Source organism: Chamaea fasciata, unplaced genomic scaffold (genome assembly GCF_029207755.1).
Source record: "Chamaea fasciata isolate MVZ Bird 193981 ecotype frontalis unplaced genomic scaffold, bChaFas1.0.hap1 SCAF_7, whole genome shotgun sequence".
NCBI lineage: Eukaryota > Metazoa > Chordata > Aves > Passeriformes > Sylviidae > Chamaea > Chamaea fasciata.
In genome coordinates, this window is record NW_027094092.1 from 14124879 (window position 1) to 14143652 (window position 18774).

General features: G+C 40.1%; 2 protein-coding genes across 2 annotated transcripts in view; one reads left to right on the forward strand and one right to left on the reverse strand.

The window, feature by feature from the left end:
• The window catches only part of KCNC1 (potassium voltage-gated channel subfamily C member 1), a 124876-nt gene extending 107451 nt beyond the window's left edge, over positions 1 to 17425 (forward strand). Inside the window, exon 4 of the mRNA XM_066187640.1 lies at positions 15330 to 17425. Within this exon, the coding sequence (XP_066043737.1) occupies positions 15330 to 15511 (182 nt within the window). The 3' untranslated portion in view covers positions 15512 to 17425. The remainder of the gene's footprint in view (positions 1 to 15329) is intronic.
• SERGEF (secretion regulating guanine nucleotide exchange factor) overlaps positions 6751 to 18774 on the reverse strand; it is a 139838-nt gene continuing 127814 nt past the window's right edge. Inside the window, 2 exon segments of the mRNA XM_066187644.1 lie at positions 6751 to 8847; positions 8850 to 8999. Of these exon segments, the coding sequence (XP_066043741.1) occupies positions 8738 to 8847; positions 8850 to 8999 (260 nt within the window). The 3' untranslated portion in view covers positions 6751 to 8737.

Genomic DNA, 18774 nt, shown 5'->3' on the forward strand with positions numbered 1-18774 from the left:
ACCTTTATCGTCACGTGAGGATTTTCAAAAGAGCTGGCAATCTTCTAGGGAAGCTACAGCATCTGCAACTGCTGATGGGAATGGAAATGTAAAGGAATAGTATCCCTACAGTCTGGAGGAAGTAGAGATTAAACCCCCCAAAACCCAGAAGATACACTCATGGCTCTGGTAAGTGCTAAATTATACACAGAAAATCCCAACTGCAGCTGGACCTTGTTGTCACAAAACTCTACTCCAAAAGAAAAACAAGGAAGACCTCAAGCTGTGTTTTAGGAATAGAGGAAAGGCGATCATCTGAATTTGCACATAATTAGAGAACTCCTTTGTAGTCCTTGACGCAGCATTATGTACTTGATTTCTGCTTTAGTTTCTCCCAAGAACCATTTTTCTCACTGTTTCTATGCCATCACTCTCAGAAGATAAATTTCTTACCTCCAGAGGTAAGATCCAGATTCATCCAGGATTTGCTTAATGAACAACTTTTCCTCTTATAATGTATTAAGAATCCAGAAATAGATTAATCTGCCCCATTTTTTATTTAACACTGACTCAAGGGCCCAGTGCTAATTCTCCATTACCATAAGGAATACCAACAGTTCAGCCCTGTAAATCCCATGTAGGTCTTCACCTTCCACTGCACTTTGCATATATCTGAGCCTTAGAAAACAGGATGGGTACAACTGTCTTTCTGTGCTACTTTTTTACATTCCCAACTCTCATCTTCATTTAGTTTCTCCTCTCTGCTCATTCTGATTTGAGGTAACCATGTCTTCTGGGTGACTTCTATAAACCCTTCAGAAACAGAACCACGCTTCCCAACCACTGCCCTCCAGGAGATGCTCTAAAGGTTAAGATCTGTTTGACCCCAGAGTTCCCCTTGCACAACAGCAGCAGCTCTGACAACATAGGGTGAGAGGGAAACAAGAGAAGTGGAAAATCTCAGACGCTGTTGCATTGAATCCTAAGAGAAATTTACCACATCCTCTCAGCTGCCTTGCAGTTAAGGAGTTTTGCTCGGGTTTAATTATGATTAAAACATTGATTCCTTCAAGTCTGCCCCCTCACCCTACAGGAGGTACATATCTTTATTAAAGCATTAAAACTATCCATGTGGGTAGATTCTGACTTCAGGCTTTCAGTAATGCCACCAGCTACTTCTCTGAGTTCACACCATTGCAAGTAAGAGCAGAAGTTGGTTTTGCAATTCAGTTACCCTCTGCCTGTTTCCTGCTGGAAATGAACATCTGTGTTTCCTCCTCTGTAAACTCAGCTTTCAGCAGTGAGTTCCCAGCTCTAAGACCCCAGTGCTGGCCTTTCATCTGAACCCATTGGCAATTAGTGGCTTATTACTTGCTAATATTTAAAGCACAGCTCAACCACATCTTCCACACTTCTATAGCTTTTCCTCTGACTGCACGGAGGTACTCATTTTTTCTGGACCAACTTGATGTGCCTCCACAATTGCAATTTCAGACAGAAAAAATTTCTGAAAAGAGGTTTCTGCTTTCTCACTCCAACCAAAACAAAAAAAACCCCAAAAACCAAAAAACAAAAAACCACAACCAAAAAAACCCCACACAACCCACACCCAAAAAAAGAAGGAGAACCCCAGCTAAAACCGCTGTGGTAACAGTCAAGTGCAGCAGTCATTAATCTGGATAAAGTAATTTTTCATGTAAATTGCCTTTTCTCTCCTTAAAATTTTGGGCCAAAAAGAAAATACATCACTGAAACAAATGTCTGCTAGGACAAATGAGCCAACTGAAATACAGAAGAGAGCAGGCATGGCTAAGGCAAGAGCATTCAAAAAGGAACCGAGTCCAGAGCTGCTCACAAAAAAGATATCCTGAAGATATTACCCTGCCAGTTTGCATATCCCTTTCATAGTTTCAAAACAAGGCAGCCTACTTCTCTGCTTTCCACATATATCCTGGATGGAATTTTGCCTCTGAGCTCACACACAAACTACCTTCACTTCATGAAAACATGCTTAAATTATGCAGGTTATTTTTAAGTCACACACTTGAGTTTGGGCATAAAATACCTGTCTGTTCAGGACTCCCAAAGCCTTTGCACTCATCTAGGACTATAAGTGCCCAATTTTTCTCCTGGGGAAATACAAATGTTCATTTGCAATCAAGAACAAGATCTGAATTCAAACTGAACTGAATGTTAAAAACCAGGTCCAGAACTGCATGCATCTCTTGACTTTCTTTATCTGACAAAGCAAATGCTGTAACAAGATATCCGCCCTGCCTCAGCCTGGCAAAGACAGGTTTTCAACCCTCAGCATTCACTTGAACATTTAAAAAACTTCCTGCAAGTGCATAGATCCAAATATCCCCAGGTACCAAATATTTAAAAGCGCGTGCTCTAAGGCTTCCCTTGTTTTTCCTGTTGCCCAAGCTAGAGATTCCTTGGGCAGCAAAAGGCAAAATGTTGCATTTGTGTTAGCTCAGCTGTCACTCTGAGGTACCTGCACTGCCTTTGGACTCAAGGGGCTTAGCAGGGATGACACAGCCTGTGCAGAGGCTGCTGACTGTGAGTCACAGCAGCACAACAGCAGACAAGGCTTAAGCCCAGGGAAAGCTGCTCAGGAGGGGCCACGCTTTGCTGGGGTGGTGTCAGTGCAAGTGGGTGTCTGGAGAAAAGGCGGCTCAGGAGGTGGGAAATGAGAAGGACACAGGATGAGTTTGGAAAATGGGTTATGCAAGCAGGAGCAATGGAAACAGCAATCAGCAGTGAGTGGGAAAGAAGAGCAAGGAGAGAAGGAAAAGAGTGGCAGTGAGCTTTACCCAAAATAATCATCAAGAACCACTAGCTTACAAGGTAGAGCCTTGGCCTGGGACTCAGGAAATGGGAATTTTATTCTTGACTCCCCTGTGGACATGCTGGGTTACCTTCGTGGGGACAATTTAAGTTTTTGTGTCTCAGCTTCTGTTTCTGTGACACATCCTCTTTTTCAAGTGTTCTGATGTCAAAAGAGGAAAAGCCGTATTTAATAAGGAATAGTTATTATAATCTATCTACTCAGAATTAAGGCTCCAGAGGACAGAAGCATCTCTTCATAATTGAAAAGATGCCATATTTCCTTGTCTGCAGAAGAACACAATGCCCCTGTAGGAATCCCTTTTCTTTTGTACTTTAAAGCAGAGGATTATTATGGAAAATGATTAAGCACCCACACAGTTAAAATGACAGAGCATTTTCATTACTGATTGGCAACTCCTCTGCTGCCCTAATTTACGTACCACGTCTTTATGCATTCAAATCAGTAAAAACAAAACAAAAGCTAAACTCACTTGACATTTGCAGCCAAAAACTAAAGTCATGTCAGAACATTAAAAATCTCCCAATTCTTGGCCTTGCTTCTAAATGCAAAAGAAAAAAAAAAAAGAAAAAAGAAAAAAAAAAAAAAGAAAAAAAAAAAAGAAAAAAAAAGAAAAAAAGAAAAAAAAGAAAAAAAAGGAAAAAAAAAGAAAAAAAAGTAAGAACAGTCCACTAGCAAAGTGTTCACATATACTTAAAAGAACTATAGTGACCAGGGAGTACTGGAACAATACTGAATTGAAATTCTGAAACTCCACTTACAAAGTCCCAACCCCAAGACCTGAAGACAGAACTGCCCCCAAATCTGCATAGTATCTGGATAATTAGGTGGTCTACAGGGAAAGCAGCCTGGAAACAGATGGGGAAGTCGGAAATGAACTAAGAGAGAGGCTAGACAACACAAACTGGAGTTACACTCCACTCCCCACCAACCTGCAAAGGTACATCTGGAAATGGGATGAAATCCAATGTGCCACAAAATAAAAATGCCAGAGAAAATTTTGCAAAATAAATGTCACCCCTGAGTTTTCTCATCCTTCAGCCAGCTTCTATTCAGGAGTAACTACTTTGTTGTTCTTGTTTCTAATCAAGCTGAAGAACGTGTTCTCCCAATACTCTAAATTTATGCTTCCTCACTCTCCCACAAGGAAACATGTGGTTCATCCCGGCCATGATTCAAATACAGAGACTATTTTCACTGCTGAATATTTTCAGTCACATACTCTATTTTGATGTTTTACAGAGGCACTGATGAGTAAAAACTGCTGCTGCATTAAAACCAGGTGAATGCTGAGACAACTGACTGATGAACCTGAATGAAATGCACAAAGAGCTCAAGAATGTGCCTGACTTTAACATCTAAATGGGTTACAAAATAACAATGGCTTTACACATACAGTTCCTCCAAATTAACTTCAAAGGCACATATGATACAGACCTACATCTTCAGTTACATTCACCCAGCAGAAGGCCATTTCCATAAAAGCAAAGCATTTAACATCAAGGCTATTATTCTTTCTAACATAGAGCAAAACATGCAAGATCAGCATTTACTTGGAAATAAGAACAGCACAAAAGCTAAAGGAAAAGAACAAAGCATGTCCTACCTCTTTTTAGCACATGTATCAAGATATTGATGTGAAAAAAGTTAAAGAGGCCAATTATTTTTGTGTCAGCTGGAGTTTTCAGCAAACTCCATGTAAGCACCACTTTTCTACTGTGCGTATTTTGAACCACAATCAAAACCACACAAAATAATTTTCTATCCCAGGCTGTATCCATTCCAAGCCTCTGGAATTTTCAGCTAGTAGTAAATGGCATAAGCAGGACTCAAATACCGATAGTGAATCTGGAGTCCTTTTCAAGAAAATACGTAGCTGAAAGAAAAAGCCCAAGAGTTACCATGCACCATAAAAATATCAAAATTGCTCAGGGTGACCAATATCTGTCATCATCTTGATTTCTAACACAGGGAAAAAGGAACTGGAAGTCCTAAAATTACTTCAGTCTTGTTTAAATCAGATCCAGGGCTCATGGAATCAAATGGAAAAAATAGTAAGTATTTGGTTAAATGCTGGACTAGATGAGAGGCCTGATCAAAATATTTCTAAGTCTGCAAGGTGAAGATAGATGTTGCTGTTCTGGCTGAGGAGAACTGGAAATTTCAAGATGTGCTATGAATGAGAAGAAACCCAAACATTGCAGGTCAACAACTTCCATTATTATAAATAAACAGTGGAAGAGGGAGAACAATAACATCCCCGAAACAGAATAGTTTGTCTCTCATCTCACTCCCACCACACCGGCAGGCTGGAATGCTGTTATGCCGTGAGATTATTCAGTCCTCAGGAGCTGTATCTTGCCTCTGTCCTCCCCCTCCTTTTCCCTGTTTTAGCTGACTGTATCAGGCTCTCTATCATCGTTCATTTAAATATTTTTCCATGGTCACCTTTCTCTTGTACATTCAAACTGATCTCCTTCATCAGTTGTCCATCCCCATCTCTAAATCTCACGACTCAAAACATGCCATAAAAAGCACAATCAAACCACCTTCTCCCACCCTCCCCACAACTTCTCAGTGCTCAAAACATGTAGCTGAGGAAAAGCTCCTGCCACTCATTTAGAAGTGACCTTTGTGGTGATTGCAGATGGCAAGACTAGTCAGACACCAAAAGGACTGCCAACATGCAGACAGAGAAGTCAGTGTCATGTAAGAAGTCGTGACTGAGCAAACCATCTTCCATCTTTCAAATTAAAACACTTCAAATACAGGGCCTGGTACACTGAGCATAGAAGCATCAAGTAACTCAGAATGCCACACCAAGTCAAATAACATCAGTGACCACCAAGTGGCCCAAATAAATCCCCCAAGAGACAAACTTCTGACACAACACACATTGTCCTACCAACATTCTTTGAAATGGAACAGGAGCGTCTTGCACAGGTGCACATAGAGGTTGCACGAGTAACAACTGCAGATCTCTTAGGACTTCAAATAACAGAAAGGCACACAACAGCTTTCTTCTCCTTCTGCCCCTCCACTGAAAGGCCTGAAAGTTCTCTGGACTGAAGGTCAACAGTTCACAACTTGTTGTCCCCCATGAATGTCAGCTCACTGGCAGGTTTATTTATCTTCAGAAAATGGAAGGCAGAGCAGCTGCACAGACACTTGCTTAACTTCTTCCAGTGTCTTTTTGTAAATATATATTTATATATAAAACAAACTTTCTCAGTTTATTTCCATTTGAACCTGCATGCAGAATGCTTATGTAACAGGCTTCTCACTTTGTTTATCACAGAAGACCTGTTAAAGAACTCTTTGAACCACAGCACACCGGGTCTGCCTTTTGCCTTGCAGAGACTGACCTTCTCCATGAGGATTATCAACAGGCAACAGCCATAAACTCTTAACATCAGCATGGAAAGTTGACTTCTTCCACTTGTTCAGGAACTTTTCGCTGTGTGTTCCCTTCCTCACAGAGAAAGCCGTAGCTGATTTTGCAGAGTGCTTTATTCTGCAAACAAAGCCACTGCCATACAAAACAGGGTATTCACTTCTGAAAGGATGAACAGCAACTTGGTTTTGACATTCAGCCGTGCACTTCTACAGTGAATTCTATTCACTCTCTGTACTACAGCAGCACCTAGAAGCCCTGACTGATGACAAAGCACTCACTACGTCAAAAAAAGTCATTACTTCCCAAAGTCTTCAACAGCTTCAACAGCTACAACAAAGGAGACAAAAATGCAGTTCTTGCCTTTCAAAGATGAAGATCAGATGCAGAAATGAAACACCAGATCAGGACCAGGAACAAATTGATGTACTCCTTTCTTTCTTTCTTCACCTTATCACCAAATCATTCTTTGTGTTCCAAAAGCATATTCGTGTTACAGGCATGAAAAAATGGAAAACAATTTCAAATATCCAATTCACATTTATTTGTTACATAATTTGTTAGACTCCTCTGCAATGAACTGCAGCAACAGCACACAGTCAAAACATGTTCCAGTCCAGTAAACCTCACCTAAGGCACATATTGGCTCTGATTAATCAAGGAACAGACTTATTTAGAGGAGATGGCTACTGAAGTAAGAGAACATGTTTATTTGGTACACAGATTTTGCAGAAATCACAAAGAGAAACCTCAGACATGACTGTCAAAGGAAGCATGAGAAACTGTTCAGTGCATGTAATAGAGAAGCGTTGGTATCCAGAAAGTGGCATTGAGAACAGTCAATAAATATCAACTTAGATAATTAAAAGTGCAAGAGGTCACAGCCCGGAACAGTATATTGCCATGAAGAACCACACCTGACACATGGATTAAAAAAAAAAAAAAAGAACATTTTTCAATAGAAATCTTATTCTATGCATTTTGCAGAGGACCCATTTGATTATTCATTTGGTATCTGTAATAGTTAAAATCAGCTTAATAGTCTGCTCAAGTTTCTCATCCATTGATTACAAAAATAAAATACTCTTGAAAATGAAGCCAAGAACTATAACCACTGTAAAACCAAGGGTGAAAAAACCCATGCAGCCCATATTATCACCTTAATTCCTTCCCCTTCGTGTGTAAGCTGATACATCATTAGAAAGTCTTCCTGTCCTGTTTCCTAAGAGCCTTTCTCTGAGCATTTTGTAATTCTGTAAGACTTCTTCCCCGGCAAGCCTGCTTTAAAAATTAAACCACTGTTTAGCAACAGTAGGTCTCATTAAAAGGTGCATTTACTACACAGCAGAATTCTCTGTATTTAGAACTTGAAATACATTGAACACCACAGCAAATGTAAGTATTGTGGGTGGTAAACATCCAGTTTCATGGCATCCACTGTATTTGTATGGAAAAAAAACAGTTTTACAAATAGCTTCCAAAATTTTGCTCAACATAGGCAGCTAATAATATCCAAAGACATTTTACAGTTTTTCCTTTCTCCTACCAAAACAAGTGATAGGCCTACGTTCTCTGTCAAGCCCCCACCTGGAACAAGTACTGTGGGCATGCTGTGAACAGCAACTCACTTGGGCTGCAAAACAGAAGTGAGAACTAACCTGAAATTATCAGGAGCATTCTGCTCTGCCTTTTAGGCTGGAGAACTTGGAAATTCTTTCTGGTTAGATTGTGATGTCTTCCTATTCCAAGGCAGATGGAAATATGGGAGCTACATCGGATCAAGCTGTCCTCAACAGCTACAGCTGACTTAGGCCCTTTGATAAGAACTTTCTGATTGTTTCTAAGAGCTCTTAGAAGTCTTCCTTCCCTAAGCAGTAGCTTCAAAAACTTCAGGTTTGGTTTGCGAGTTAAAGATAATTCATGCAGATCTGCCTCCCTGTAAATCTATAATAAACTGATGTCTGGCACAGAACATAATCCATGAAAAATACTGCTCCTTTCACAGTTTAATCAAGACAAAATTGGTTCAAAAGGACCTCATTTTCCCGTTCTGCCAGCCTTCTAAATTATATTGCTTTTTTTTCTTTTAATCCTAATCTTCTGCTTAAAATGCATGTATGCATCTAGTCATGTTCACTGCCATTTCTTTGTGACACAAACCACTTTCTGAGCTGCTTTGAGCTCACAACCTCAGCAGAAGTTGGCAGGTGCAACATTCCATGATGTAAAGATACAATAACAAAAACCACCTTCTCAGACCATTTCTTCAGACTGAGTTTATACACCAATAAGCCATTAAGCAGTCGGTTTCTTCCTCAAAGACTTCTCAGAAGAACAAGAATATGTAAATCTGTCTTCAGTTGTATTGCATCAAGGCAGAATTCTGTCTGTGGGTAAGAAAGTCAATTCCTGTGGCAACAACCCAGGAACAATTTTTAAAATATTCCAGCTCATTATGCATAGTCATAAATAGTTGGATTTTAGAAAAATATCTGCAGTTTCCAACTACTGTGTTAATCATGGGCAGTTCTCCTGTAGAGCTTCTGAGCTACACAATCCAAAGATGTCCATCCACATCCATGATGTTGTGATTCCAGGTGTACTGGGTCTAATGAGGAGTTTGACAGAGGGCCATGGAGTGTCCTGCCCCACATCCAATTAAGATCTGTTTTGTACAGCCAAGAGCTTTGACTGGCTTTGGGACAGGAATGTTTGTTTCTGTGCCATCACCACACATCCCATGTTCATTCCATCCCCACGAGGAGCACTGGCCGCCTGAAAGAGAGGACAGAAAATACAGAATAAAGACCACAGAAACACAAGAGCTTTGGTTATTTCTGAAGAGCAGATTTGTCAAGTCATTTTCTATTTAGGTTCTGAGAAATTCTGCTAAAGTGGGAAAAATATTCTGGTTTTCTTGAAAATGTAAATAAATACGAATGACTGATTCTCCATCCTGTTCCATATTGTTAGCAACAGAAGAGAGATCAAAATAACAACGACATTTGAAAAGCACTTAGTAAATGCACAGTTCAGTATTTATGCAGAGCCCACAGAAATCTCCCTGCATTTTAAGAGCCCTCCTTGAAATGATGTAGAATCTCTGTCTTTCAAGTTTCCCCTAGTAAGCAGAAGTATGATAAATCAAGAGGAGTGACTTGATTCATTCACAGCATGATCTGCAGGATTGGGGAACACAGAGTCAGAGTTCAGCCAAATTGCATTTCATTCCTAGCTTCAAGTTCACATCTTACCTTTTTCCTTTAAATACAAGTCTTCGACAGCCTGCCCCGTTCTTAATCATCCTACCTCTTCCGCTTGCTTTTCACTGCTTTTATTATTCGTATTTTCTCTCATTATTATTTATTTTTGTAAGATCTACTCTTTCATATCCCAAATAACAATTCATGTATTATTATTACCCCATAGTACTCCTTTTGGAAGCACAATATGGAAATTTTGTTCTATAAATGGCTGGCATAATAAAAAAATCCACCAAAACCTCCTTATTCTGAACTACAAGTGCTATTTCTTCCCTATTTTCTGTTCTTCATTTGGCTGCCAAAGACTGTGTCTGTGACTTTCTGTGCTAAAAAAGCAACCCAACCTGCCATATAATCATGTTTGTGATGCCATTGTTATTTTTGAAAAGCAGCAGGTAGTAACAGCAGGAAGTAACATTCTGGATTCCAAAAACTGAGAAGAAAAGTGCCAAAATTCACAAACTCTAATCCCAGTCACGATTTTATTTTTCAAAATTCAGAAAGAAATTATTGCAAAGCTAGCAGGGCCATCTTCCCTGCAAATCCTGTAACATTTCACTGTCCTCTGCTATCTTTACATTATTAGTATACTGAAGTTCCCCTCTTCTGCAATGAAGTGTAAACGTTACTGAGGCCAGATGTAACTAAGCAATGACATTTCATTCTCCTGACAATCTTTAAGGCAATGGAACACAACAAACCACCACCAGAACATCACAGTAGCCAAGGCACATCTCACCAGACACAGAAGTTCTGTCACTCTTATCTCAGGAGGCACCAGATGTTCTCATGATTGTGCATGTGCAACATTGACAGCCCAACCTACATCCCAAATGCACTCACATGTGCTGCCAAAAAGTGCCAAAATCTGAGTGGGCAGATATCCCATTTAAATATTTAACATATCCCATTTAAATATCAACAGAGTGTCAGGGACTACAGGTTAATGGGATTTTTGCTTCTTGGTAAGGTTCCAGGTAAAAATGTTTATGTCAATTTTAAAAAGCAGAAAAAAGACACCTCAATCCCACAAGACACATCTCAGACTAATCATTCAAGGAAGCTGCGCCTAAGACAAGACATTTTTTGCACAGTTAATATCTGAACCCTGCAGAATGATCCAAGCTTACAAATGTAATGAAAAGACAATGCAACATGCCCTAAGATTAATAAGATCACTGCGGTAAACTTTTTGCTACTAGACACCAGCAATTATGACAACAATTTACATGCTTCTATGAAGACTCACTACATCTGTTTAAAGGGTATCTTATTTCTTTTTTCATTCTGTCCCATCAGGACAAGAGAGAGGAAACCACAACATTTCTGGTCACTTTGTATCACAAACTGCTCAGTGGAACATAAATGGTATAATAAATAGTCAAAGAAACAGCGCATTAGGACATTAACCTCTCAAATTGATAAACATATCCAGTAAATCTTTTGAAAAAAAATCATAAAAAAATTTACAAGCTAGGAACCCCCCAGACAAGAACATCTTCCCTAAGATAAGGATCGTGGAGTCTCTTCCAGCCTTTACTTCTCCAAGCATGTCAAAAGGCCACCAAAATAGATTTTTCTACATGATTCCAGTGATCTCTAAGGTTAATGAAATGGGACAAGAGTGAAAACTGGCAAAAGAAAAATGGAAAGTAAGTAGGATTTATGAATGGTCTTGCACAAAAACGCCTTCTACATCCATGGAGAGCTGGCAGAAATCTATAGAGACGAAAGGCCAGCTGACAGATATGGACTGACAGGCCACAAAAACGTTTCTCATCACTACCACGTCAGAATCAGGAAAGCTAAAAGGCAGAGAATTTTTGCTGTGAATATGAAAGATGTAACTTTACCACATCTGCCTGTAGGAGATTCAGTGAAAGATTTGTACATAGAAATAGCCAAATGCTTGACTTGTGTCAGAGAAAGCAGAATTTGCAGAAAACACACCAAGTCCAATTTTTCAGGCAGTAACATAGTCACAAAACTTGGAGGAGGGCTGGGCAAAATGAGTGCGGTGAAAGTGGCCAGGAGGGAACAAGCAGCTATGTGAATCACTGGCACAGAAATCAAAGTCAGTGAAGATCGAAGGTAATGAAGCATCTATTTTAAAAATGACATAAAGGGAATATCTGCAGAGTTAAAGGCAGACCCTTAGAAGAACTAATGGCTAGCCTCTGGACAAAGGGCACCATTTAATGGTATTTTCCCATGTTCCCCTCCTTTTCTTTTTTTTTCTTCTTCTCTTTCTGATTACTTCTCTTCCTAGTTTATTGCTGATAAAAACACAGAACCAGCAGCCCTACATGCCTTCACAAGAAAATTCAGTTTCTATGTCTGTGCCAGACCCTCTCAGGATGGAAGGAAGAGCATTAGGATGATGAGTATTAGCACAGCTACAAATTGCTTCTAACAAAATTTAGAACAAGTACCGTAGCATGTTCTCAAACCAAAGATTTGTGTTGGGTGAAGTGAGAGAAGGTTACTCCATGTTATTGGTCAAGTGAAACCACATAACATGTTGCATTCACTTTTCTCTTTTAAAACATAAGAACTCGAAGTACAAATCAAACCCAGAGAACTCACATGGCAACACAGCAGAATCCCAAGGGAATTTCAGTTGCGCTCCCAGTCACACTAATCAAAATTTAGAGTAATGTATGCAGGATTTTTCCCAGAATATTAAATATACAAGATATAGGAACAACAAAATTCTTAACAAATTCTGTTTTGTTTAAACACAAGAAGGGGCTACTGCCCTCCTTCTGTCTGCAATAATTATCTGGGCTTTTCTCAAGGTAACTGAAGTGACAACAGCAATCTTGAGGTTCATTAAACTGGAGAAAAGTATTTATAGGTAAAAGAAAGCTGCATCAGATTGGAGAGAATTATGGAAAAAGAAGAGAATTTAGAGTTGCTTCTTATTGCTGAGTGGAATCTTCAGATGGAAGAATCAATGTTAGCAAATTAGGTGCTCTGGGTAAGATTCACTGCACTTAACTTCAGCCACCTAAAAAAAAAGTGACTTAGCTACAGATCATTATCCTCTGTCTTCCTCAAAAGCCAATGGAGACATCTGCATCTCTCCAGCAGAGCAAGAGGTTCATCTTCTCCAAACACTGGTGTGAAAATCAAGTCTGTCTCACTTTGGTGATGATAAAAGGAGACCAAGTGATTGTCCCAGCCTTGCCATATCAGTTTTATGCAGCTGAAGACAGGCTATATTAAATCACATTTTCACAACTGGTCTGAAGGCAAAGCAAGGAAAACTGGAAACAAGGAAGCTGCAAATATCACTGCAGCCTAGCTTCAGGCTACAAACAGTCTGCTTCTAAACCAGCCTGTGCCCTGGAGGCTTATCACTGAAATCTTTAAAAGTTCCTCTTTTCTGTTTCTCCTCTACCATCGTTTACACCAGCAAACAAACAGAAGTTGGCCTTAAAGACAAGCCAAGTATCTTGAAGTAAAGTTATTCAAGAGACAGCTTCACTTTTTAGGGAAATGTTAAAATGTTTTAGTACAGCTGTATTATATCGGCTCTGTGCTCTAAGAAATACCCCACAATACTTCAAATTATTATTTCTTTTTGATCTTAAATTAGTGCTGTTCTGCTCTTTTGTTATAGACAAAGTTACAGTAGGCAGGAGATCAACTCAGAACAAGTCACAAATCTTTAAACAGTATCAGGGCTGGACCACAAACAAAATTCAGGTGTCTCAGCCACGTTCCCTTGATTATTTGAAAGCCTTCAAAATCTCACAAGGAACACTGTAACACTACACAGGAGATTTAGACTATACTTCTCCCAGGGGGTTGCAAAAAACAAATTAATATGTTTTCTGGGTTTTTTTCAGGCCATCTGGTGGTTCAGGGTGTCACATAAAATAAAAGGTAATAAGCACCCCTCTAAACTTTCGTATTTTTAATAGCAACAATTCTGCCATTAGTGCAAAAGATTTGCAATTTTAAATTTTAAGAAACAGGATTGATACCAACTGCTTTCTGCAGAAAAACGTAGAACTGTATTAGTAGTTAAAAGGGAAGTCCAGGCATTGTGCAAAATCTCATTAAAGGCAAAGCTTGGTAAGTGGAATGTATGATGGCATCATCTGAATACACAGTTGTACCTCCAAAACTAGGAAAGAACTATGAGAATCACATTCGGTGTTTATTATGGAGCCCCATTTCCAAGGAGCAAGCTGTCATGTGCTCCAGGCAGCCCATCCAATTGCTGTTCAACCCTCAAAAATGTGTGTCTGGCTTTCAAGTGAGTAAGCTGGATTAAAATCAGACACATTGCAGTGCTAACACAATATACAGGTAAGAAACACCACACATTTTTGATATTAAGTACAAAGCCATGGTGCTAAAGACACGCTGATTTCAAAGTCAGCCTCCAGTCAACAACCTGCCCTCACTCCACCGTTACATCATTAGCAGCTCTCTTCAGGCAGTGGTCCTAAACCACTCAGTCCCCTCCTCAGCAGTGGTTTTACACAAATGAAAAGTCAGCTGACTTCAGGTCATACATCTGTGGTTCATCCTGGCACCTGGAAAGAACAACTCGCAATGTCCTCAAACAATTCATCACAGAAAATGCACGAAACCTGCATTGTGTGGATGTCTCTGACTTGGTGCTCTGAACTAGTATCTTATGCGAACTATTATATTGTCCCAGCAGAAGCCCTTTTTTGTTATAGGACCTTCTCTCTGGGCACATTTGTATCTTGTGTAATACAGCAGGGACTTCAAACTGGGTCACGGCCTCAAGGCCAACTGTCAGAATATCCAATTACAATCCATAACCACCTACTGAAGAGAGTCAGAAAATCAAACTGAGAATACAGTATGCCTAGTAGGAGCTTAGGCATGTGCAGTACTGCAAAACGCAGCAATAAGGCTACACATTTCCTTTGCAATTAAGTTTCACTTGGGAAAGTCTGATTTCTAGTTTGTGCTGCAATATCAGTGTCTATGCAACAAACAGCAAACAGAAGAGCAGTACAGAGCACATCTAATCTTTTCTGTTTTGTTTCCACAGCACATAAGTAGCCAAGAATTACAAAATGGGACGGGGAAGGAATTGTGTTTATGATAAGATAATTTCCAAGGGCAATGTAGCACATCTGTCACAGCCTGAAAACTGTCTATGGAGAAGGAGCCCACATCCAGCAATGCAGAGAAGTGGGGAAAGACAGAGTCAGATGTCACTGAGGAAAAAAAAAGCCGTAGCAGATCCATGCGAACATGCTGTGCATTTTGCTGTGCACTGTTTTTAGCATCAGGCAAATAACTGAGCCCACCCCTAGAGGAAGTGCTATCTTGCCAAATTACAATGACAATAGAAATTTCGTTCTGTTCTCACAGGGCACTTCAAAGCAGAAGCTGAATGGCTCACTGCACAAATTAATATGTATCTATTTGAAAGAATCACTCCGTATTACATCAAATAAGCATTTTAGGTTACCACTCAGGCTAGTTTATGATAGAATTTATTTTTTCCTTCTCAGTTATGCATAGTCATTTTGAACGAGGAAAAAAAAATAGGAAGAAATTCACAAAACTATATCCTAGGATTTAGAAACAACAGACTTGCAGCTACAGATTTCTTGGGCTGCTGCACCCATGTAGTTTTTGTGGTGGAACTGAAGCTCTATAGGATGGAGATGGTTGCTTTGCTGTGTGTAGGTAGCAAGGACAGAAATCTACTGCAAGGATTACCTGTTCACATTTCTGTTTCCGTGGGGAAACATGAATGGTATTAACTGTGTCTAAAGCTCACAGGTGCTGCATGAGGTTTTTGTTTTGGTTTTACTCAAATTTGTCAATTCCTTCCCAACAGGAAAGCATCTCCAACTCAACACAGAACAAAACCTGGGCTCACGACTTTGTGCAAGACTGAACGTAACTGGTCCACTGACAATACATGAGGATTATATCATACATGAAGCAGCTGCAGTGCAGAGAGGATTAAGCATTAAAGATGCTTTTTTCTACACCTGTAGAAGACAAGAAAATCTTTGAATTTTGGTCACTTAAGTACAGGACTAAAACACCTGACAGAAATTAATTAATGGCGAGATTTGTCCTGAGGCTCTGACCGTGGCACTTATGTCTGTTGCATCAGGATATCAGACGTGGCAGAGAGTGACATTCATTCAGAACTTACATCCCTGCCTCTCACAGTGACAGGCATTCAATGTGTCACAGTGCTTTAACTTTGTATGACCAGAACTAGACAATCACAGTCTCATCACAGAGCCAGAGACTGCACTCTCATGACCCTCTGTACTATGTGAAACAGAAAATGCAGAAAATACCTGATACCTAGTGCTTAGTAAGAGGTCATCCACTCAAGGCAGAAAGTCAGAGCTCATCTAGAAGAGTGCGAGTCGTTCAAGTGTCCTGTGGACCATATGGTGCCATGGCCATTTGTGCCCACGAGTTCTAGGTAGTAAAGCATTACCATTTCAAATTTGCACGCTCTTCAAACTGACATAAGTGATGACACAAAGAAAAGGAGGGGACAGCTGTGATTCATCTGACCTACAACGTTACCTCCAAGACCTAGAACTGAAGGGCATCTTCAGCACAGGCCTAGGAAAAGACATAGATGAACACAGAAGCAAGAATCTGAGAACCCCCTCAAACTGCATTCCAGTCCTACATGTAGCTTTCACAGCACTAAGCAAATCAGAGAGCAGGAGAAAGGACAGTCAGCAGGATGAGCAGGTGCATGCAGGTGAACTGGTGCTTCCTCCTACTTTGCTAGCTGCAGTAAAAAACAAGAGCCTCCACTGGGCTCTCAGGAATTCTCTCATCAAGGAAGAACAGCTAGGTTGGAAATGGATATTTTGGAAATGCTTTGGTGCTTAACATACTTCATAAGGCGACCCTTTGTAGAACACTGGTCTATTTACAAGCATGAGCTTTAAGGCAATCACACAGACCAGGCTATAGATGACTGTCAGTCCTTGGCATCTTATAAAAAATACTTATGATTTAACAAAAGCTGAAGAGATAGTCCATATGGTCATATTTACCTACAATTTCTTCTCTTCAGACTGCTATTCTCTTCCTCTGAAGGGCTGTCTGCACTGAACACAAGTGAGCATTCTGGGATTTATCTCTGAAGGTGTCCTTTTCTGCCGAATACAATTCTCCAACTCAGAACCAAGAATTGAAATGTGTAAACCTCCCACATGGACATCTTATGTAAAATAGCTTTGTGTTTAAATGGGCTTTAGTTTGAACTTCTCCCCTTTCATTTTCCCTTAGCAATTTGCAAGGCTGCATTTTGGTCAAGTTTCAAGACACATGATATGAATGTGCATTACTGTTGAGTGAAGTCTAAAAAAACTGCTTGTTGATATTAAACCAGTGAGGGGTCTTTCCCCGCCATGCTTAACAAGTAATCTGAGATCAATTCCAGCAGTCATAGGCTAAAGTGCTAGAAATGCAAAGAGAAAAATCAAGGAAACAAGTGGTGACTGAGTTGCTCGGTTTCCATCTTACTGATTGAACTGGTAGATTTTCTCACAGCTACACAAACAGTGCCACAGAACCAAAGTAGTTGCAGCTCAGCAGTGATGATATTAGGATGCCTTATTTTGCAAAGTTTCAAGTCGTGATCTTGCTGTATCACAATGGCTCAGATGATGGCACCCCTGCAAGTGTCACAGTGCAGCTATAACAGTGACAGCACTGTAGTACCATGCGCTGTGAGAGCTTTAAAATGCATAACTCGATAAAAGCTATAGCATAGCTGTAGTCAGAGAGAGTTCAGGGTGAACTAACCCTCCTTTCTGGGCAGGATTTGTGGATTACAAGTTTCCTCTGTGCTGCAACCGTTGTACTTGAGTTAATCCACTTGTATCCGGTTCAAGTGTGCCTACAGCACCCTGTACTGTAGTGCAAGTGCACACCTAATAAAACTCCTGTGGGTCACGTGCCTTGTCTTGTCTGTCTGTCTCAGTCTGTGCCTATTGTTACAGGGACTCTTACACTTGTCATTGTGTGGGGGTCTGAACGAGGTAACTCTAGATCTACTCAGACACAACAAGGATTGCGTCGCATCATTTGAGCACCTAGAAAAGGAGTAAAAAGTGGTAACACCCTCACGTTCACACCGATGCCATTTGCAGCCACCACTGCCCTCTGCCCCATACGATATCGTTCTGTGAACTAACTGGACCCCTTTCAAAGAAGAAAACAGACAGCTGACAAAGCTGTGACAAAAGATGAAACCAAGCAATTAAAAAAATAGAAAAAAAAAATCCCGGGATTCAGACTTCAAATACAAACCATGGAGAGGTTTACATCAAGTGTGTGCACCAAAGGCAAGTCACGTTTTCTCAGACGGGCTGATGAAACACAATACTCTTACCCAAGGTTGGCTGTGCAGTGCTGGGCTGGTGTTAACTTTCAATGGCAAGTGAAACTGTTGAATACTGAAGAAAAACAATTCAAAAAATCCCCACAGCAAATCCTCAAACAAACTGAAAAGTATTGACACCACAAACTGCACCCTCAGTCCTAGCCATGTGGCTAAACCATTAGTCTGATTTCTGCAAAGCAGGACTCAAGTGGTCCAGCCCTTCCTATTTCTTAAGGGTTAGGAAAGATAAGGAACTTCAATCATATCCCCCTATCAAGAAACTTACACAAAGTAAAGAGCCAAATAATGTGTACAAATGGGAAACACAAATTTTCTCCACAGGTAAGCAATAGCTAGGGCGACCAGGACCACAGGAATAACAACTCTGTTCTTCTAACTGTACTTTTAAAGCAAGAGTTCACTACGTGTCATATTTCACTAAGAGTTCTGGAAAAAGTAAGCAGATGGTCAATACTGGCTACAAAAGAAAGAGTGAGAGCACAGGCTTTGCCAGCTATTATCAAAAACAAGTATTATACTATTAAGAATTAAAAATGGTCAGGAAGAGAATCAAAACAGACAGCCTCAAAAGGAAAGTGCCTATAAGGCAGGATTGGATCTGCTTCTCCAATCATGATTTCAAAATCATACATGACTGCTGAGTGAGGTCTGGGGGAATTGCTTGTTGATATTAAGCAAAGGAAGAGTTCTGCCATCAATATGTGTTAAAACCAAAGGCAAGTTTGCTTGATAGGAACAGTTTTTGACATCCCTTCTGGTGCAGAACAGAGATTCTGGACAAGACGTAAAGCATAGCTTGCAAACTTTTTTTTATCTGTGTGGACAAATTTTACTCCATTACCCATTACTTTTATTCATTGAACTACTTCATTACAAATCCATAATTCTT